Here is an 18,213-nt window from a genome sequence, read left to right on the forward strand (position 1 = left end):
ACCCCCAGCCCCGCCGATGCGGGACTCGATACCAGCACCCTGGGATCATGACCTGAGCTGAAGGCAGGTGATTAACCCACTGAGCCAGCCAGGCGCCCCTACTAATCACTCTTTTGCTCGTTACAGATGGTGCTACCTCATGTTCTTCAATGGGCAGATCTGAATTTGCAATTACAGAGGATAATAGTTTATCAGTTCTATTTTTCTGAAAGAAAATTAGAAATTAAATCCGTTGGCCTTTCCCCAAGACAACTCTGAAGTTTCATGAAGAATCATTTTATTAATTTTAACACATCCCTCCCTTAAAGAATCTATTCCTTGTTCTGAATGCATGTCGAAGACATCAGAAGTATTTTCTGAAGAAAATCCTCCATGTTGATAGATTTAACATGTGGGACATATAATTTAGGAGATAGAGTAAAACTTCTCACTACTTCTAAAGATTACTTTGGTGAAATAATGAAAAAATATCAGGAGACTAAAAGTTCTTCTGTCCAATGAATGGATACATTTATTAGCCTCTGTTAATGTGGAGTATTCCTGCAGAATGGCATAAAACTAAAGATGCCGTATAGTCTTTGCTTGGTTCCTTTAGCATTGACCTTCTTTTTTTTTTTTTAAGCTGTATGTTTGAGAGAGAGAGCATGAGCACAAGCGCTCACGGGGAGGGGTACAGGGAGAGGAAGAAGCAGGCTCCCCACTGAGCAGAGAGCCCCATGCGGGGCTCGAACCCAGAACCCCAGGATCTTGACCTGAGCTGAAGGCAGATGCTTAACCAACTGAGCATATTTTGATATGCTTTTGAATTCATTTGTAAATTACAAAATTATTTCCAAGAGCCATCTTTACAGAAGATACATTTTTTAAATAAAGCCTTTGGGAGCTAATATCGAAGGTGAAGGTGCTCTAATATGTGATGGCTTTTCAATGAGTACATTGATGCTTGAGAAACTGGTGCGGTATATTCCCGTCCTGATGGAACTATGTTAACTGTAGTAGCAGGGTGACCTTTCTTCTTCGGTCTGGTAGCATTCTTTTGACATTTATATGTTTGCTTTAAAACTGGAAGGAGATTGTTGGGCCTTTAATGTGATGTGTGTAAATGTTTTCAAGAAAGTTAACCGGGAAATATTTAATGTTTGCACACAGCTAGCAGTAGCAGACATAGCTTCTACGGAGAGCCTTTTAAGAATATGAATAGATTTTCATTAGGTTGAAGTTACTTAGAACAGAAGACAAATGGACCAATTAGGAGGTCTTCAAAGAAGTGCTGACCTCTTGCCTACAGCACCCCGAACACACACACCTTTCCAGGATCTGTTTCCCTCTTCACTTGAACCCCGCTTCAGGAAAGGGAAGGAATAGATGAAAATGAAGCCTGTGGTCCTGATTCCAGACTGGAATGGTGTTTTGTAGTCCCTGTCAGCTTACTTAGTCATTGGAAAATGTAAAGCTAGGAGGTTGCTCCCCTCCACACGTCCAGCCTTGGGTCTCACCCGTGAGAGTGCTTATTGGTCTGTTGTGTCCTCTCTCTCCTCTGTATCACCTGCCCAGGTAGGCTTTGAGTTACAGCGCAGGATCATTTTTATTCCTTGTGAGTTTAAAGTAGGTGGTTGAAAACACCCACCCCTCAGTCAGCACTCTCCATCATTCTGAGTTGGTTTGCACTACTCTTTTCGGTTCCCACGTATTGTTTTCACACCACAGAGTATGGAGGGCAGGATTGAATTCTGCCTCCGAAGTTCCTTGCAGGTCTGGAGGCACAGAGCAGCACGGATTTGAAAAAGAAGCTTACATTGAGTTATTAGCTTGCTTGGGGGAAGCCCGCATCGGAAACAGACGGCAGTTCGTGAGTCCCTTCTCCCCACGTGGCTCTGCGCCCTGAGCCCACCTGCTGGACTGGGGAGCAGGCAGAGCAAAACGGGACACGGTGACCGGATGGCACCCTCCTTCACCCCCACCCCACCCCATGTTCTGCTCACATCAGACAGTCCCCTTTGCTCTGCCAGTCCCCCCTCCCCTCCTGTCTCCCAAATGCCCATTTGCTTCATTATCCACACCCCCCACTCCAGGACTGGTGCCCACAAGGTCTGCTAGAGCCTTTCCTAGTCTCTGTTGACCGAGACACTATGGTTTCAGCCACTTTTCTGCATTTCAGATTTTCCATACTGCTCATTAAACATAATAGAATAGAAAGTACTTCTTTGTTTGTGGAGAACAACTCTCTGGAATAATCCTTACACATCATGTTAAAGTTCAACTTCATGCCTGCGGTGGCTAAGAGTCTTTTTAGAGAGGAGCGTATTTTCATACGCTAATAATAACATCACAGAGAAGAAACAGGCAGAGCCCTGGATGCAAAAGTATTTCTGGTAGGGCATCCATGATAACACTTTTTCTGATTCTGTTCCAAGCTAACATCAGTTTTGGTCATTCATTCTTTCACCAGTAATTAACCAAACATTGAGGGTGTCCTTTGTAAAGCTCCTTTTATTTCCCCTGAGTTGGGGATATAAAAACTAGAACAGTCTGGGCCTCAAAGAGCTTGCGGTCTAGTATATGTTGATTAAAATAAAGCTGTCAGTATTCACAAGGCTCAAGAAGCAGAATGTTCTGGTTTTCCATACTTCCTTGTTCACTTTTTCCTTCCTGTCCACACCTCACAGCGGGCACTCAGTAAGTACTCCCTCCGTGTCAGAGCGCATTTATGCAGAATTGATGGCTGTGGCCTTTATACTGTTCATTTTTTTTTCTGTTTCTCTTGGAATGTGCATTTTTTTCTTTTCTTTAATTGAGATATAATTGACATCTCACATTTTATTGGTTTTATGTATACAAAATAGTGATTCAGTGTTTGCATTTATTGTGAAACGATCACAATAAATGTGGTTGGCATCCATCACCATATATAGTTAACACATTTCTTGTGATGAGAATTTTAAAATCAACTCTCTTAGCAACTTTCAAATATGCAACAGTGTTGTTACCTCTGGATACCATGCTGTGCATTTCATCCCCAGGACTTGTGGCTTTTTGGAGTTTTGACCTTTTAGCTGCGCACCGTCATCCTCCTCTGGCAAACACCGGTCTGTTCTATCTATGAGTTTGGGTTTTATTCTGTGTCTAAGTGAGATCACACAGTATTTGTTTTTCTCTATCTGACTTACTTAACTTAGCACAATGCCCTCAGGGTCCAAACATGTTGCAAATGGAAGGATTTCCTTCTTTTTTATATCTGAATAATATTCCATTCTGTTTATACTGTGCACATATACCTATATGTATACACAGTATATATTTTATATGTATGTACTATATATTTCATAGTACAGTGATTTATACTCTATATCTTATAGTATAATACTATACTGTGGTATTATATACTGTAGTGTAATATGCTATATGATGGTATTACATGGTATATAGTAATATGCCATGTTATATAGTATAACATGTATATATACATATATAGTATATAGTAATATGCCACAATATTAGATAGTATATATGCTGCATATTTTATAGCATATATATATAGCATATAGTATTTTATAGAGAGAGAATGTGTTTCCATTGGATAAATACCCAGAATTGGAATTATTGGATCATATGGTAGTTTTGTTTATGCTACTAATTTCTTTCATCTCTGTTAAATTTCCTTCAGTCCAACAGAGCAGAGAGCTTGATACTAATGGACATTCAGGAATATATTTTTTCATTTGGACTTTGAGCTATATTAAGAAATAGTCACTCATTTTTTGTTTTCCCCTGTCTAGTCAGTGTGGATTTTACAAAAAGCCGAGTGGTAAACATGTGCCAAACACATTGTCACGGCCATGATGGTTCCTAGTGCCAGTTGCTCCACATGTTTGTAAGTGTTCCACTGAGAACCAGAGCTCCTCTGTGGTAGAAGTTCAGTCTAGTATTTATTGGACACAAATAATAATGCTATTTATTGTTTAAACTTAAGGTGTAAACTTTATTGTTTAACTTAAACATTTTTATTTGTTTGTTTATTGTTTAAACTTAAAGTTTAAACTTTAAAGTGACCTGGTCTTTGTTCTTTTTGGATCTGAAGATAAATTCAAAGAAAGGTCTAGCATCAGCTACACAGAAACTTATAGTTCAAGAAAGGTTTTTAATATTTTTATAAGGGGGGCGCCTGGGTGGCTCAGTGGGTTAAAGCCTCTGCCTTTGGCTCAGGTTGTGATCCCAGGGTCCCGGGATCAAGCCCCGTATCAGGCTCTGCTCAGTGGGGAGTCTGCTTGCTCCTCTCTCTCTGCCTGCCTCTCTGCCTACTTGTGACCTCTGTCTGTCAAATAAATAAAATCTTTAAAAATATATATATATATATATTTTTTTATAAGGGAACAAAACATTGAGTACTCTGAAATTTGTGGTTTTAACTAGTTAAAAAGCTCTTTCAAGGGATACATTTCTTTTTGATGACCTCATTAGTTTTCTTTATAGATTCAGTGTCTGTATTATAAAGCTCAGGACAATTTTAACTGCTAGTTTATTAACAAGCAATTCTGTGCTAACCTCTAGAATCCCTGCCTTTTCAGAAAATGGGGAAGAAAGCTACTCACGTAACATTTCTGTCTGCTTTGTGTGTGTGTGTGTGTGTGTGTGTGTGTGAGAGAGAGAGAGAGAGAGAGAGATATGGTGCTTAGAATATCTTCATGCAAGATCTTTTGCAACAGAATCCTTTTTTTAAAAAAGTAAATGTCCTTATAAGGGAAACCATACCTTTTTTTTTTTAAGATTTTATTTATTCACTTGAGAGTCAGAGAGAGAGAGAGAGCATGTGTGCAGTGGCAGAGGGAGAGGGAGAAGCAGGCTCCCTTGTTGAGCAGGGAGTCCGATGTGGGGTCATGACCTGAGCAGAAGGCAGGCCCTTGACTGACTGAGCCACCCAAGCACCCCGGAAAACCATACGTTTTCCTCAAAAAAGAAGAACACAAAGTCAGATAAAGTTGATGGTGCACTGGTCATCATTTCTGAATGCCCCAAACAAAAAGTGTTATTCTTATGATGAGACATCTTGTCAACACTGACATCTCTTTTAAAGCCTAGTATTTTGGACTGGAAACAGATCATCTCTCTGCACAGTAAACATGGTAGACTAGCCAAAACCATTTTTTTTTTCAAGATTTTATTTATTTACTTATTTGAGAGATTGAGACAGAGCAACAGGGAGCATAAGCAGGAAAGAGAGGGAGAAGCAGGCTCCCCGCCGAGCAGGGAGCCTGATGCAAGGCTCTATCCCAGGACCCAGATCCCAGGACCCAGGGATCATGATCTGAGCCAAAAGCAGATGCTTGACCGACTGAGCCACCCAGGTGCCCACGATTTCTCTTTTAAACAAATAACTTAAAATACTTGTTTCAGGGAAGCTGAAATGAACAAGAGAAATTTAATTAGTTCATTTATGCTGGGCAGGAGAGAACCTTTTTAAGAGAGGAATGAATCTGTTACATATCCAGAACAACTATTTTAAATTCTAAACTATTATGAAAGACAAGATCCCAAAGATTGGTTGTTGCAAGCCCTTAAACTCTGTCTGCTGTATTGCTGTCTCTACGTAGGTCAGGCAGCTAAAGTAAGATAACTCTTAATCTTGGGGTATCATGTCCTCACATTTTCATTTTCATTCTGACTTAAGACTTTGGTTTTTTTGTTTGTTTCGTTTTGTTTTTTTGACTTAGAATCATGCAGCTCTAAAAAAAAAAAATAGGTGACTGTGTAAATCATGTAGCACAAGAGTCTTGCTTTTAGATTTGGGGTTATTGCCAACTGAACTCTGACGATGGTGTTCCTGTGTATTTTCTATTCTCTGCCTTCATATTTCATTGGTTCCTATGTTGCTTGATTTCCCCACAAACGGGCTGGTACTTCAGAATGGCCGCGGCTGACTTTTCATTCAGCGGGTGGAGGCACTGCCTGGTTGGCTCCGACTTTTGGAATGGGAGTGGGATGCTCATTGTGTCGCTCTGGCAGAGGGAGTCAGGGCCACCTGTCGGGGTGGCGTGGTTCCCACACACAACACGGCGTGCCAGGTTCAAGGCAGTGGAGATGCCAGGCATTGAGCGGTGAAGAGGGTAGCTCGTACAATGTGGTGCTTTTTCTGAAAGAGGATCTCCCCCCCAGAAAGTAGTGCCAAATCCAAGGCACATGCTTCATTAAATTGATCACATCTGTTGGCACTTGTGGGTGTTAGCAGTGACAAGTGTGTTTCTGTTCTTCATTTTGGGGTGGGTTTTTTATTCCCCCTCGGCTCCCTGCACTTCATTAGCCTTTGTCTCCATTTATCTAAGTGGTTGTATTCTCTTAGCTGTGGCAGGCCTATACGAAAACAAGGAAAACATTTTCTAGGCCAGTTTACTAAGTTCTGGATCATAAACTGTTGATGTTTGCTAATGCTGCATAATTATCCTGGAGCAGGTGGTCTTCTTACGTGCTGAGAAATGTCACGTGGCGTAGGAATGGTTCTTTTCTTCTTCCCCTGGGTCACTGGTGATTACAAGTCAGTGGACTGGATGGAAATGAGACAGAGAACTCTGGGTACACACAACATCCTGAGATGCTGGCATCTAGTTATGTACTAGTTAGAATTCCCTACTCGGGGACGATTTTTTTGAATAAAAATATTCATAAATGCAACTGCACTGGCAGTGACATCTGGCTCTCAGGATTTATTATTACTGTTTTTAACAGCTCTAAATTTAAAATTAATACGATCAGTTTTTGCTTGGCCTTTTTATTATTCCTTATGTAATTTTTTAAAAATTTAATTCCAATATAGTTGAGATACAGTGTTATGTTAGGGTTATGTAATTTTTTTCAAAATATTTTTTTAAATAGATTTTTTTCGTCTCATAATGGAGATTTTTCCATTGTGAGGCGATTTAAAGACATTAAATTAATGTCAAATGAAGAGATGTGACTTCTGGCTGTGCTTCCTCACAGGGAGTACATTATAACTTTTTGATATTAAATTACATATCATAATTGCAAAAGAAGTGTGGTAATATAATAAGACTTCTGGTAGACATAGAAATGAAACTGTTGATTCCCCAAATCTTTGTTGAGTGCCAGCTGTATTGGAGGTGTCATCTCTGTTTCATCTGTCCTGTTAAAATGCTCAAACTTAGAAATGGAAGAATGGCTTGCATTAGTTACTAAACAAGAGCATACTCACATAAATGCAAAGTCCAAATTCATCTAGATGTGCTGTATCTTGACAGCAATTAGCATTGGTCACCTTGACAAATTAAGACTCAAAAAAATTTTAGGGCATGTGGGTGGCTCAGTCGGTTAAGCATCTGCCTTTGGCTCAGGTCGTGATTCCAAGGTCCTGGGATCAAGTCCCGCATTGGGCTCCCTGCTCAGTGGGCAGCCTGCCTGCTTCTCCTTCTGTGTTCCTCTCTCTCTCTCTCTCATGAATAAATAAATAAAGTCTTTAAAAAAAAAATTTTAATCTTGGGAATTACATGGGTAAAAACTTTGCTAACATGGGTCGTGTTACCAGAAGTCCACTAGACTGGGCTCAAAACCAGTTTCCCAGCTGAGTATTTAATCTTTATAAGCCCTTTCTCAACCACCCTCATACTGGAAACACTGTCAGTGCTTTTGTACTTGGCCTTGGCGTATCATGCACGTGCCTACCACACATTTGTAAAGACTTCGATTTATAGGAAATCATGGAGAAACATTAGTTAAATTAAGCTTTCCTATTTGAACTCTGGAAAAAACTGAAGTCTTGGTACGTGGTTAGCTTTATGACTCCTGATAATATCAAATGGCCAATCCTGTAAGAGTTTCAGGAGAAAGAGATTTAAAGAGGCAGACTCACTTCATGTTCTCCGAGTTTTCAAAGGCAGACTTGGAATACAAACAAGGCCACGTGCAGATCGTTTCACCTGTAAACTGGGTCTCTGAGCACGTGGGACAGACAGTAAGAAATACAGGATGAGCCATGCATGTAATTTCCAAGTGGCTAGTAACCACATTATAAAAAGACCCCCGTTAGATGAATTTTAACTACACTTTTAGCCAAATATATAAAAAACATGACAATTTCACTATATAATAATCAATATAAAATTATGAAATATTTTATAGTCCTTTTTATTTCATAGCAAGTCTTCCAAATCAGGTGTGTGACTTATACTTGTGATACATCTTGCTAGGGACTGGTAAGTTTCAGGTGCTCATTGGCTATGATGCCTTCTCTGGACAGTGGAAATCTCGAGTTCGGTTTTCCGAATATGAATCCCTCACTGGGTTTGTAACTAACTACTGAAATTTTGCCTTTGATCAGAAATTACCACTGTTGAGAAGTGGCCATATATTTAATCATCACCGTAACTAAAGAAATTTCTTTAGCAAAGAAACATTGTCTCTCACACGTCTTTTACCAGACCTGTCTGCACCAAATCAAAAGTATAAGAGGGAATTACAGGGTAGGACTCTTCCAAAAGAATTACCATAGAGGATTCGAGTGGTGTGGGGTGTCCATGTCCCTTGCAGAAACTTGGGGTTTGAGAAGCGTGGTGAAATGATGGAATGAGATTCAGAAGAAGGTTATCTGTTTTCTATAGAAGCTTTTTTTTCTGTATTTGGTGAAATCTGATTTAGCCATCTAAGGAGAAAACCATTTTAAATTCCAGACAAGTGGAACAGGAGCCCATTACTTCCCCATCTCTATACTAATTTAACTTGTGTTAATGGAGTGCTTCAAGAGCTGTCCTTTGGGTGTTTTAATGGAGGAACTGGGATTCTTTTTCCTATTCAAAGCCACTGGTCCATGGTCTGGGGAGGGGAGGAATTCATCCAGGTTACAGTCGTGTCAAATACAAGCCAGTTCAGTTTTTCTAGGAAGGAAGGTAAAATGGTCAAGGGATCTTCTTTCTTAATTTTTTTTTTTTTTTAAGTAATCTCTGCACCCAACATGGAGCTTGAACTCACAACCTCAAGAGCAAGAGTTTCATGCTCCTACTGAGCCAGCCACGTGCCCCCAATGGACCGTCTTTAAATGTTAAAAACAGGGAGCCTTATATTGGGAAGTCCGGTTGTGTTTCATGAAGAGTTCCAAACACAGATTGTGAGAATGAGAAAGCTTAGAAAACCCTAATCCAGGCAGTGGGGGGTGAGGTCCATTTGGTTCCTAAAGTGGATGTGGAAGCAGCAGGCAGAGGCTGGGGGCCCACGGGGCATCTCCATACTGGCCTGGAGCAGGTCCTGTTGTGAGGGGCTTTCCTGAGGGGCATGGGAGCTGGACTGGGGAGTCATTTACTCCGTTATCTGTGGAAGAGACCCCCCTCCCAGTAATACATGAGTTCATTTATAATTGAAGGTGCCTATTTACCTACCAGCTGCTAATATGGGAAAATCCCAAGTGTGGTTTGATGTAGACTCAAGGAGATGTGCGATGGGAGAAACGCTCAATGGACCATGTGTTCATTGGCTTGGAGAGGACAAGCCTTAAGGTTGGCATCTGCCATCCTCCGTCATGTCGGAAGGCGTGGTGTGTCGTGAGCTGTGATCACCTCCATTCTGCCAGCGGGACCCCGGGGCTTGTTGCCGGAATTTGTGAGGCCTTTCCTAAAACCATCATTCGAAAGGAACTAGCCAGGGTTAGCTTTACGGTTATTTTGACCTTGATTTTATGTAAACGCTTTGGTGTCTAGGATGACGTGTGCTTTGATGTTGTCTGCTGATGATCACTAGCAAATCCCTCCCCAAAATAGTAAGTTCCGTAAAAATGTAAACACTCAAATATAGTCATTCATTTAATGGGGTTTGTTCTTCTGACTCATACTGTGGTCGTTCAGTTTCACATCATGGAATGTCATTAATTTCTATAGGTGAGGTGACCCTCAGCTGGCTTGATGGGTCTCTCTGCGCTGATCTAGAATGGTTGTTGGGTAATGAGAAGTTGGCTTCCAGGTAACTTATGAACAACTGGAAACTTCTGAACAATTGTGCCTCCTGAACAATTGGAAAGGCGATAGAGCAGAGCAGAGCCAAAACCTGATGTCGAGGGAGACAGGTGTGGGCTCACCCTAACAAAGAATATTCCAATGACCCACAGTTTACAATCGAAATGGGCGCTTGCAGAAAGTTAATCCCCATCCTAGAAGGTCTCGAAGTCAAGACCTCATGGCCCCTGCTGGAAGCATCTTGGAAAGGGTCCCGGCACTTCAACACTCCCGCCACTTGTGCAAGGGAGCTGGTCTGCACAGCCTGTAAGAGGGACTGCTCCTGTTCCCACGTGGTGGCTCTAGCATTTGTTTCTGGTGGACCGCGGACAGCAATTTCATTCACCAAACGAGTGTTGCCTTTCCAGAGTCAGTCAGGTGTCGTGGATTCCGAGAGCAGAAGTCTGAGTTGCTCCCATGAGCCACACATGGCATCAGGGATGTGGCTGGGAGCAAGCTTCCTCTCTAGGGTGATGCTCTCCAACCTTTCACGGGCATCAGGAGCCCCTGGAAGCCTGGTTAAAAGGCCAGACGCTGGGCCCCACCCTCGTCTTTCTGATGGCGCAGGTGTGGGTGGGGCCTGAGGCCCCACATGATGACCAGGATCCAAGGGCAGGTGCACAGACCCGCCCATCAGTACCAGCAGTTCAGGGCAGTGGTCCCCACTACAATCGATTTCCCCTCCTCCCAGGAATGTTGCAAAGCTGTGACATTTTTGGTTGTCACCACTAGCACTGGGAGTGCTGCCAGTATCAGGGCTAGAAGCTAGAGATGCTACCACACGTGCACATAGTTGAAAATATATATATAACGACTACAAAAGGGCTTTACAGTGCAAAGTAAGACTTTTCCCCTCTGCTGCCCCAGATTTTCTTCTTAGAACTGTTCAGAAACTACTGTGATTGGTTCTTGTATGCTTTCCAGATATGATTTACATTGGCAAGAATGTTTATGTAATGTTTAACACAAATGGCCACGTAGTTCTAGATAACTTTCCCGTCTCAGATATACCGGTAGGTAGGTAACATCGTTCGCATTTTATAGATGAGGTTATTGAGACTGTGAATATAAGTAATTTCCTCAAGGTCACATAGTAAGCAGCAGAGCTGGAATTTGGAATTCAGTTTTCATCAGAACTTATCGAAGATGCAGAGGCAGCCCAGGCAAGTGAACAGTTTGGCTCTCCAAGCAGGTTCACTTTGCCCTACTTCAGACCTATGTCTTTTTTAAATGTTTAAGGAGGTGAGAACCTTACAAAGAAAGAACAGAGATGGGCACCACATGTGACCTTCCCTTTCCTTTCAAGCAGTTCAGCTCTGGCCCCCAAATTGCAAACATCTCCCACCAAACACTTTGGAGCCAGACCCTCCCTTTCCAGAAGGCAGTTCAGGGACTTTTAGTGATGGCTCGAGCGTAGTCTTACCCCAGGCTTCATACAACAGAGCTGACATTCGTAGGGATGTTTTGGCTTGAGTCCGCATGCGGGTTGGCAGCCCAGCCCGGCCTGTGCCTTTCCCTGGACTCCTCTGTGGGCAGCTATCGGGCTTCTCGGGGCCACTCAGATACTGCCATCACCCCTGTGCTGGGAGCAGCAGTCACTGTTGAGGTTAGCCTGTGACCAGATGCAGTGCTTATCCTCGAGGGGGATTTCTTAACACAGCTTGTCAGAGTGGCCCGTTAGGTGCCGGCAGGTTAGGAAAAAGGAACTTGCCCCATTGGGATCCTGCAATGAGATATCTCTGTGCCCAGGGCTTTACTGAAATGCTTCCCAAAGGCAGTGGGTGCCTGCTAGGGTGCACCTTGAGACCGGGTGTGTAGATCATTTAGAGGGTACTGTCTAAACAGAAATGCATAACGTAGGACACTTGCCCATGGAAAAGCGCTATCAGGAGACCAAACTCTCTTTCAACTGTGGCTATTTTCAAGTGCATGCTTAGAGTCGTAGCTCTGGTGCTAGGAAGGCTGAGCTTGCATGACTTATGTTTGTCATTTCTCTGAATCAGCAGGTAACAAAGAGGGAACACATTCTACATTCTGGGTCCTGCTGAGTATCCTTCTGGGAGCCGTAGCCATGCTGTGCAAAGAGCAAGGGATCACTGTGCTAGTAAGTCCCCGGATGCGGTCACGCCTGACCTTTCTTCCCCTGCAGGGGAGACTTCCTGGGCTGGCCTGGCCTCTTATTTCTCAACCCCATTGCCGGCCCGTCATAGACCTTTCCGCCAGTTACTCATGGTTTCGGTGGATCTGATATTGCCTGGAAATGGGCTGTCTCCATTGATGATCATTAGCAACCAGTGGGAAACTCCTGTGTGGAATGTAAGAAGTTGTACAGAGGATCATGGGGAAGGAAGGGAGAACCAAATGGGAAGAAATCAAAGAGGAAGATAAAGTGTGAGAGATTCTTGACTCTGAGAAACAAACCGAGGGTTGTGGAAGGGAGGTGTGTAGGGGGATGGGGCAACTGGGTGATGGGCGTTAAGGGGGCACGTGATGTGACAGGCGCTGGGTGTTGTACACAACTGATAATTATTGAACAGTACATCTAAAATTAATGATGTATTATATATTGGCTAATTGAATTGAAAAAAAAAAAAAAGATAATGATTAACTCCTGGGGCACCTGGGTAGCACAGTCAGTTAAGCTCCCAGGGCTGTGAGCCTTATGTCAGGCTCTGAGCGTGAACGCGCACTCTCTCTCTCTCTCTCTCCCTCTGTTCCTCCTGCTCTCTTGCTCTCTCTCTCTCTCTCTGGGATAAATAAATTTAAAAAAAAAAAAGGGGGGGGGAGCATTTAGCTCTCATGGAAAGGTGCCGTAGAAAAAGAGGAAAGAACAGTTTCGGTTTTCTGGAGTGCTCTCCTATTTCGGCAGTTCCAAATCCACCAGTGGGCCGAGCCCATCCATGCTTCTGGTCCTGGAGAGAGAAGCACCAAGTGTGTGTTGTGCTCAGCTTGGACTGGAAATGTCAAAGAGGAAGGGAGGAGTCTCTGAAGAGTACAGATGTTCACCTCCTATGTCTGGTCAGAACTGAAGCCCCAGGGAGGGAGAGGCATTGAAATCCACTTTCCTTTTTCACTATTCTAACTAATTTTATGCTGGACATTAGGAAAATTTAGAAATTAAGGATATGATCAGCGTGGAGAAATGGAAAAACAAAGATCTGGGATTTGAATGGGCCATGTAGGAATAGCTTGGAAAAGAAAGCAGATGAAGTTATATGAGATTTGATGTAGTCAAAGCAAAGATCCATGGTTTTATTGGGCTCAGTCTATAAGATTAAGGTTAGATAGCTAAAAATGGCATAAAAATAATTACTCTGCAAAGATACTTGAAGTTTGTTCAAAGCCCATGTTTTTCAACCTTGACATTATTGACATTTTGGGCTCGATCATTCTTTCTCATGGGAGGGCTCTCCTGTGCATCACAGCATATTAGGCAACATCCCTGGCCTCTACCTCCTAAATGCCAGTAGGACTCCCTTGGTTGTGACAACTTAAAATGTCTCTGGATATCGCCAGGCATCCCCCAGTGGCAAAACCAGCCACTGCTCTAAACCCTTGCCTCTCAAAGACCAGCGGCATCAACACCATCTGGGAGCTTATTAGAAATTTAGGATCTCCAACCGCCCCCCCAAGTCCTGCTGGGTCAAAATCTCCATTTAACAAGGCCCAAGGTGACTCCCATTAATATTTGAAAAGCACTAAAGAATTAGGTTGAATTTATGTAACTAAAGATATGGTAAAATTTAGCAATTTCCAAAAGTGTGATTAGAATGTGGACATTTTGATGATGCATTTAAATGGGAAGTTGGAGAGTGCCAACCAGAAGGGATGACAAGATTCCCTCGCCCCTTGGTGACTGTCTTATAGCTCCTAGGGAGAAAAACAAATGGTGTAAGACAGCGGCTGCTCAACAGGGAGCTTCTGCCTTCTAGAAAGTGGTTTACAGCCAGGCAGAAGTGGTCCGCTGTGACCCACTAAAATCCTGTATCGCATGAGTGGATGAAATCAGAATTCTCTGACATGATTAACCCAGCACTGGCCTGTGTATTGGATAATTAATGGCTTCCAGCATTTATGGGAAAGGGCTGAGTAGGGATGTCATCCTTGCTCTGGAAGCTACAAATTACCACTGGCTTCTGAAGATTTATCATCTTTTTCACCACAAAACCTCGTATTAAAAAGGCCAGAGTCATACGTAGGGATCTTTAACCATATAGGCCATATGTACTGTGACCACCTCATCCAGACTGGACAGGGAGTTCCGCGAGAGGACAGTGCCCGCGGCAAGAGGGGACTCCAGGCTCATCTAGCGTCCGGTCCGTGTCTGGGGATAGCAGTTGCAAAAGCAGCTCTCACCCAGGAGAAAGAGGCTATTTTGGTGCTCCTGGAAGCTGTCAGCAGAGGCGGAGCTGCTACATCACCTCCCCAAATCCAGTGTCTTCACACAGTAGAGGTTACTTATCATTCGTCCAGTGGCCGTGGGCAGAGGTGGCTGTCGTCCACACAGCGGACCCACGCTGGCAGAGGTGCCGCTATCTTGGGAGTGTAGTTTCCATAGCTGACCCGATGGCGTCCACCCCAGCCAGCTGGAAGACCAATCAAGGGGCAGACAGCACCCAGTTAGAAGCTGACCTCCAAAATGGCGCATTATCGCTCGCCCCGCCTTCCGGAGGCGGGCGCTCAGTCACGTGAGGTTGTGACAGCAGGGCCTGCTGGGAGGCGCGGTGTGGCTCTATGCCTGCAAGGGCTGACAGCCAGCGGACCGCGAGGAGGCTGAACCCGAGCCACCTCCGAAGCCCCCTGAGATGATTTCGCGTGTTGCGCGCCTGCTGTTACTGCACTGGTTGAGATCACCACCCCTTGGCCTTCTGGAGGTGCGATTAATTGCTTCCGTGGCTGGGTTGTCAAGGTTGGTGGCTGCCTTTATCTTCTGAGGCATAATTACTGCGCGGGTAACCGCTCGGTTGGATCAACTAAGAGACTTGTTTTATAGTCAAGGAAAAACAAGGGAAGAGGGACATCTGCAGAACTTCTCCTGGGAACCCCAAATGTCCTGCTATCCTGAATCTTAAAATATTCTTATGGGAAGACTATGAAATTATGACCAAGGGGAACTTACTAGATAATAAATTTGATCTATTACCAGGAGCTGATTTTATAGGAACAATAGTGGGGCGTCTGCTTTAGAGCTGAAGACTCCTTCGGTGATGGTCTTATCCACTGCGATTCATGTCAAGACTCAGTAATAAAATCATGGTGTAATTGCTGCCTAATCAGAGCGAGGCTCTCCCATCACTGATTGCCTTGCCTTGCTTCCTCAGGGTTTGAATGCCATCTTTGACATCTTGGTGATAGGCAAATTAAATGTTCTGGAAATGGTCCAGAAGGTACTACATAAAGACAAATCATTAGAGGTAAGTACGTCCTTTTTGTCTCCAGCCCAGACGTGGAAAATGTCAAGTACCAGCTGATTTAAAATGCCATTTTCAAAATATTTCTTGCAGTTTTGAATCTTAAAATAGCTGCCCCTTTCAAGGGCTGCGGTGTCAGCGTAGCTCAGGCATTGTTGCACGTTCGTACCTAGCTTCGCTGCACTTCTCTTTGAAAATCTGTGCCATCAGGGGCTTGACGTTGTCCTTTCAGAACATTCGCATGCTCAGGAACGGGGGCCTCCTCTTCAGAATGACCCTTTTGGCCTTGGGGGGCGCAGGGGTGCTCTACGTGCGCTGGAAAATCATGGGCACGGGCCCGCCCGCCTTCACCGAGGTGGACAACCCCGCCTCCTTCGCGGACAGCGTGTTGGTCAGGGTGAGTGCTGAGCCTCTCCCCCGCTGGGTTGTCTCCTCTGCCCACCAGGTCCCTGCACCTTTGTCCTCCTCTTCGTGCTCCTCAACACGCCCACAGAATCCCTCCTCGGTTGAACACCTCCACATAGGTTTGCTCTCACGAAGGATGTTCTAGGATGAAACCCAAGTTTTATTAGGGGATGGGGAGGGCGTAAGCCCTTTGTATTTCCATTCAAAACAAAATTAAAAGAGCAACGGTTCTTTCAAATATCAGGTTCCCTGCCAGCCTCAGTAAAGTGTCCCCTGACCCCATTACTTTTGTTGTAAAGAAAATTGATACAGCGGGATTAAGACAAAATATGACCACATCGGTTACATATCTTTAAATGTCCAGCAGTATGAGGACTCTCTTTATTGTAAAGGTTTGCTTGTTCTGAAGGCAAGCGTGTCAAGCCACAAATTCTTAGCTGTGCATTTCATAGAGATAGAAATCAAAAGAAGGAAAAACCCTGTTCTTATATTGCCAGACACATAGATGACCCCTGGGCCTCAGATTTCCTGGGTCACAGACTTTGGGCATCCCTCAATAAAGGGGACATACTTTGACCAGAAATATAACATGTACAGCAGAGTCTGCTGGCTTTGCTGTATTTTTGTCTATTACAATTGGAACGCATTTCATAAGCTGCAAACTATGGCCTCGTGTCCAATATAGAAATTGGCAATATTTTATTTTCTGCAACTGCTCTCCTTGAATAGAAGCCTATGAATGCCTCAAAAATACAGTTTCATGTGTGTGTATGTGTGTGTGTGTGTGTGTGTGTGTGTGTGTACATGTAGAAGTTCTGTATCAAGTAAATGTTTGTTTTCCTTTTGACTGACAGGCCATAAACTATAACTACTACTATTCACTGAACGCCTGGCTGCTGCTGTGCCCGTGGTGGCTCTGTTTTGATTGGTCGATGGGCTGCATCCCCCTCATTAAGTCAGCCGGCGACTGGCGGGTAACCGCGCCAGCAGCTCTCTGGTTGTGCCTAATTGGCCTCATATGCCGAGCCCTGTGCTCTGCAGACAGGCACAGCAGAAGGTAAGAGGCTGAATTTTAGCTTGCACACAGGGTTGAGTCAGAGCCTTTTGCTCCTTCCAGCACTGTCCGTTTTAACAGTTTTGTGGAGGTCATGTCCAAGGACAGTTATTTCCCAGACATACCTCCGTCCCTTTGGAGTCCATTGCCAGCTTCAGCCGGTGGGGCATGGCCTTGGAGGAGGGGCATGGATGACGGCTCTCTCTCCTCCTCCCGTGGTCCCCTCAAAGTAGCCTCTTGAGATCCTTCCCATGGCAGGTGGTAAAGAGTGACTTATGGTCAGAACAGACAGTGTAATTGAGGCGGGCCCTGCCGTTCGTTCACAGTTCTCCTTCAGAAAGCCCTGGTGGGTTCTAGCCAGTCCTTCTGGTGTGGTTTTGTAGAAAATAAACTGCGGCCCCAAAGACACTATTCCTTTTTGCGGGGGTGGGGGGGTGGGGAGAAGTTAAGATTATTAGGGAAATAACTGGGAGAAAAATAAATGTGTTTCATGAGAAAGAAAACTGTTTAAGGTTGTTGAGTCCCTTCTTAGTATTCTCAAAATAAAGTTTTAAGTTTATCTTTTAAATTGGTTCATAAATTCTAAAGGACAACTACCTTTAGTCTCAGTTCACTTATACACATACTGTAGTATTTTTTTAAAGATTTTATTTATTTGTTGAAGAGAGAGAGAGCGCTTGCAAGAGAGAGAGAATGAGCGTACTAGCAGGGAGCCCGATGCGGGGCTCCATCCCAGCACCTGGGATCACAACCTGAGGTGAAGGCAGATGCTTCACCGACAGGGAGCTACCAAATTTGACCTGGCTTCTTAATTGTTCTTGTGTCCCATTTGGAACACTGAACATGGCGCCTCTTTTTAGATGTGCTTTGTTGCTCAGCTTCCTTTTTCTTGACTGATAATTATGGTGATGTAACACCCAAAAATGATTTCGTTTATTTCAGATTTAATGAAGTTTAAACTAGTCAAGTATTATTCCTGGTAAGGTTTGTTAAGTAAGGGCAGACTTATTTCCCACGAAAACTGTATTGGACTCTTTGGGATCAATATACCCACTGATCTATTCAACGCTACATGGTTTGAGGTGGGGTTAAGAGGAGGTGAATCAGGGGCGCCTGGGTGGCTCAGTCATTAAGCATCTGCCTTCGGCTCAGATTGTGATCCTGGGGTCCTGGGATCAAGCCCTGCTTTGGGCTCCCTGCTCAGTGGGGCGCCTGCTTCTCCCTCTCCCACTCCCCATGCTTGTGTTCCCTCTTTTGCTATCTCTCTCTGTAAAATAATAAAATAAAATAAAAGGTGAATTAATAAGGCCTTATAAAATGTAATCATTCTAATCTTATTCATATGGATTGGACAACTTAC

General features: G+C 43.8%; 1 protein-coding gene across 3 annotated transcripts in view; it reads left to right on the top strand.

The window, feature by feature from the left end:
- Nucleotides 1-18,213, top strand: part of TMTC4 (transmembrane O-mannosyltransferase targeting cadherins 4) — a 63,305-nt gene that overhangs the window by 22,548 nt on the left and 22,544 nt on the right. For 2 of the 3 annotated variants that reach the window (XM_032314391.1, XM_032314390.1), the window contains exons 6-9: nt 11,987-12,087; nt 15,305-15,397; nt 15,627-15,791; nt 16,654-16,856. In XM_032314391.1, the coding sequence (XP_032170282.1) occupies nt 11,987-12,087; nt 15,305-15,397; nt 15,627-15,791; nt 16,654-16,856 (562 nt within the window). The remainder of the gene's footprint in view (nt 1-11,986; nt 12,088-15,304; nt 15,398-15,626; nt 15,792-16,653; nt 16,857-18,213) is intronic. The other variant, XM_032314392.1, reaches the window with a different exon arrangement.

The sequence above is a fragment of the Mustela erminea genome, chromosome 15, assembly GCF_009829155.1.
Source record: "Mustela erminea isolate mMusErm1 chromosome 15, mMusErm1.Pri, whole genome shotgun sequence".
Lineage (NCBI taxonomy): Eukaryota > Metazoa > Chordata > Mammalia > Carnivora > Mustelidae > Mustela > Mustela erminea.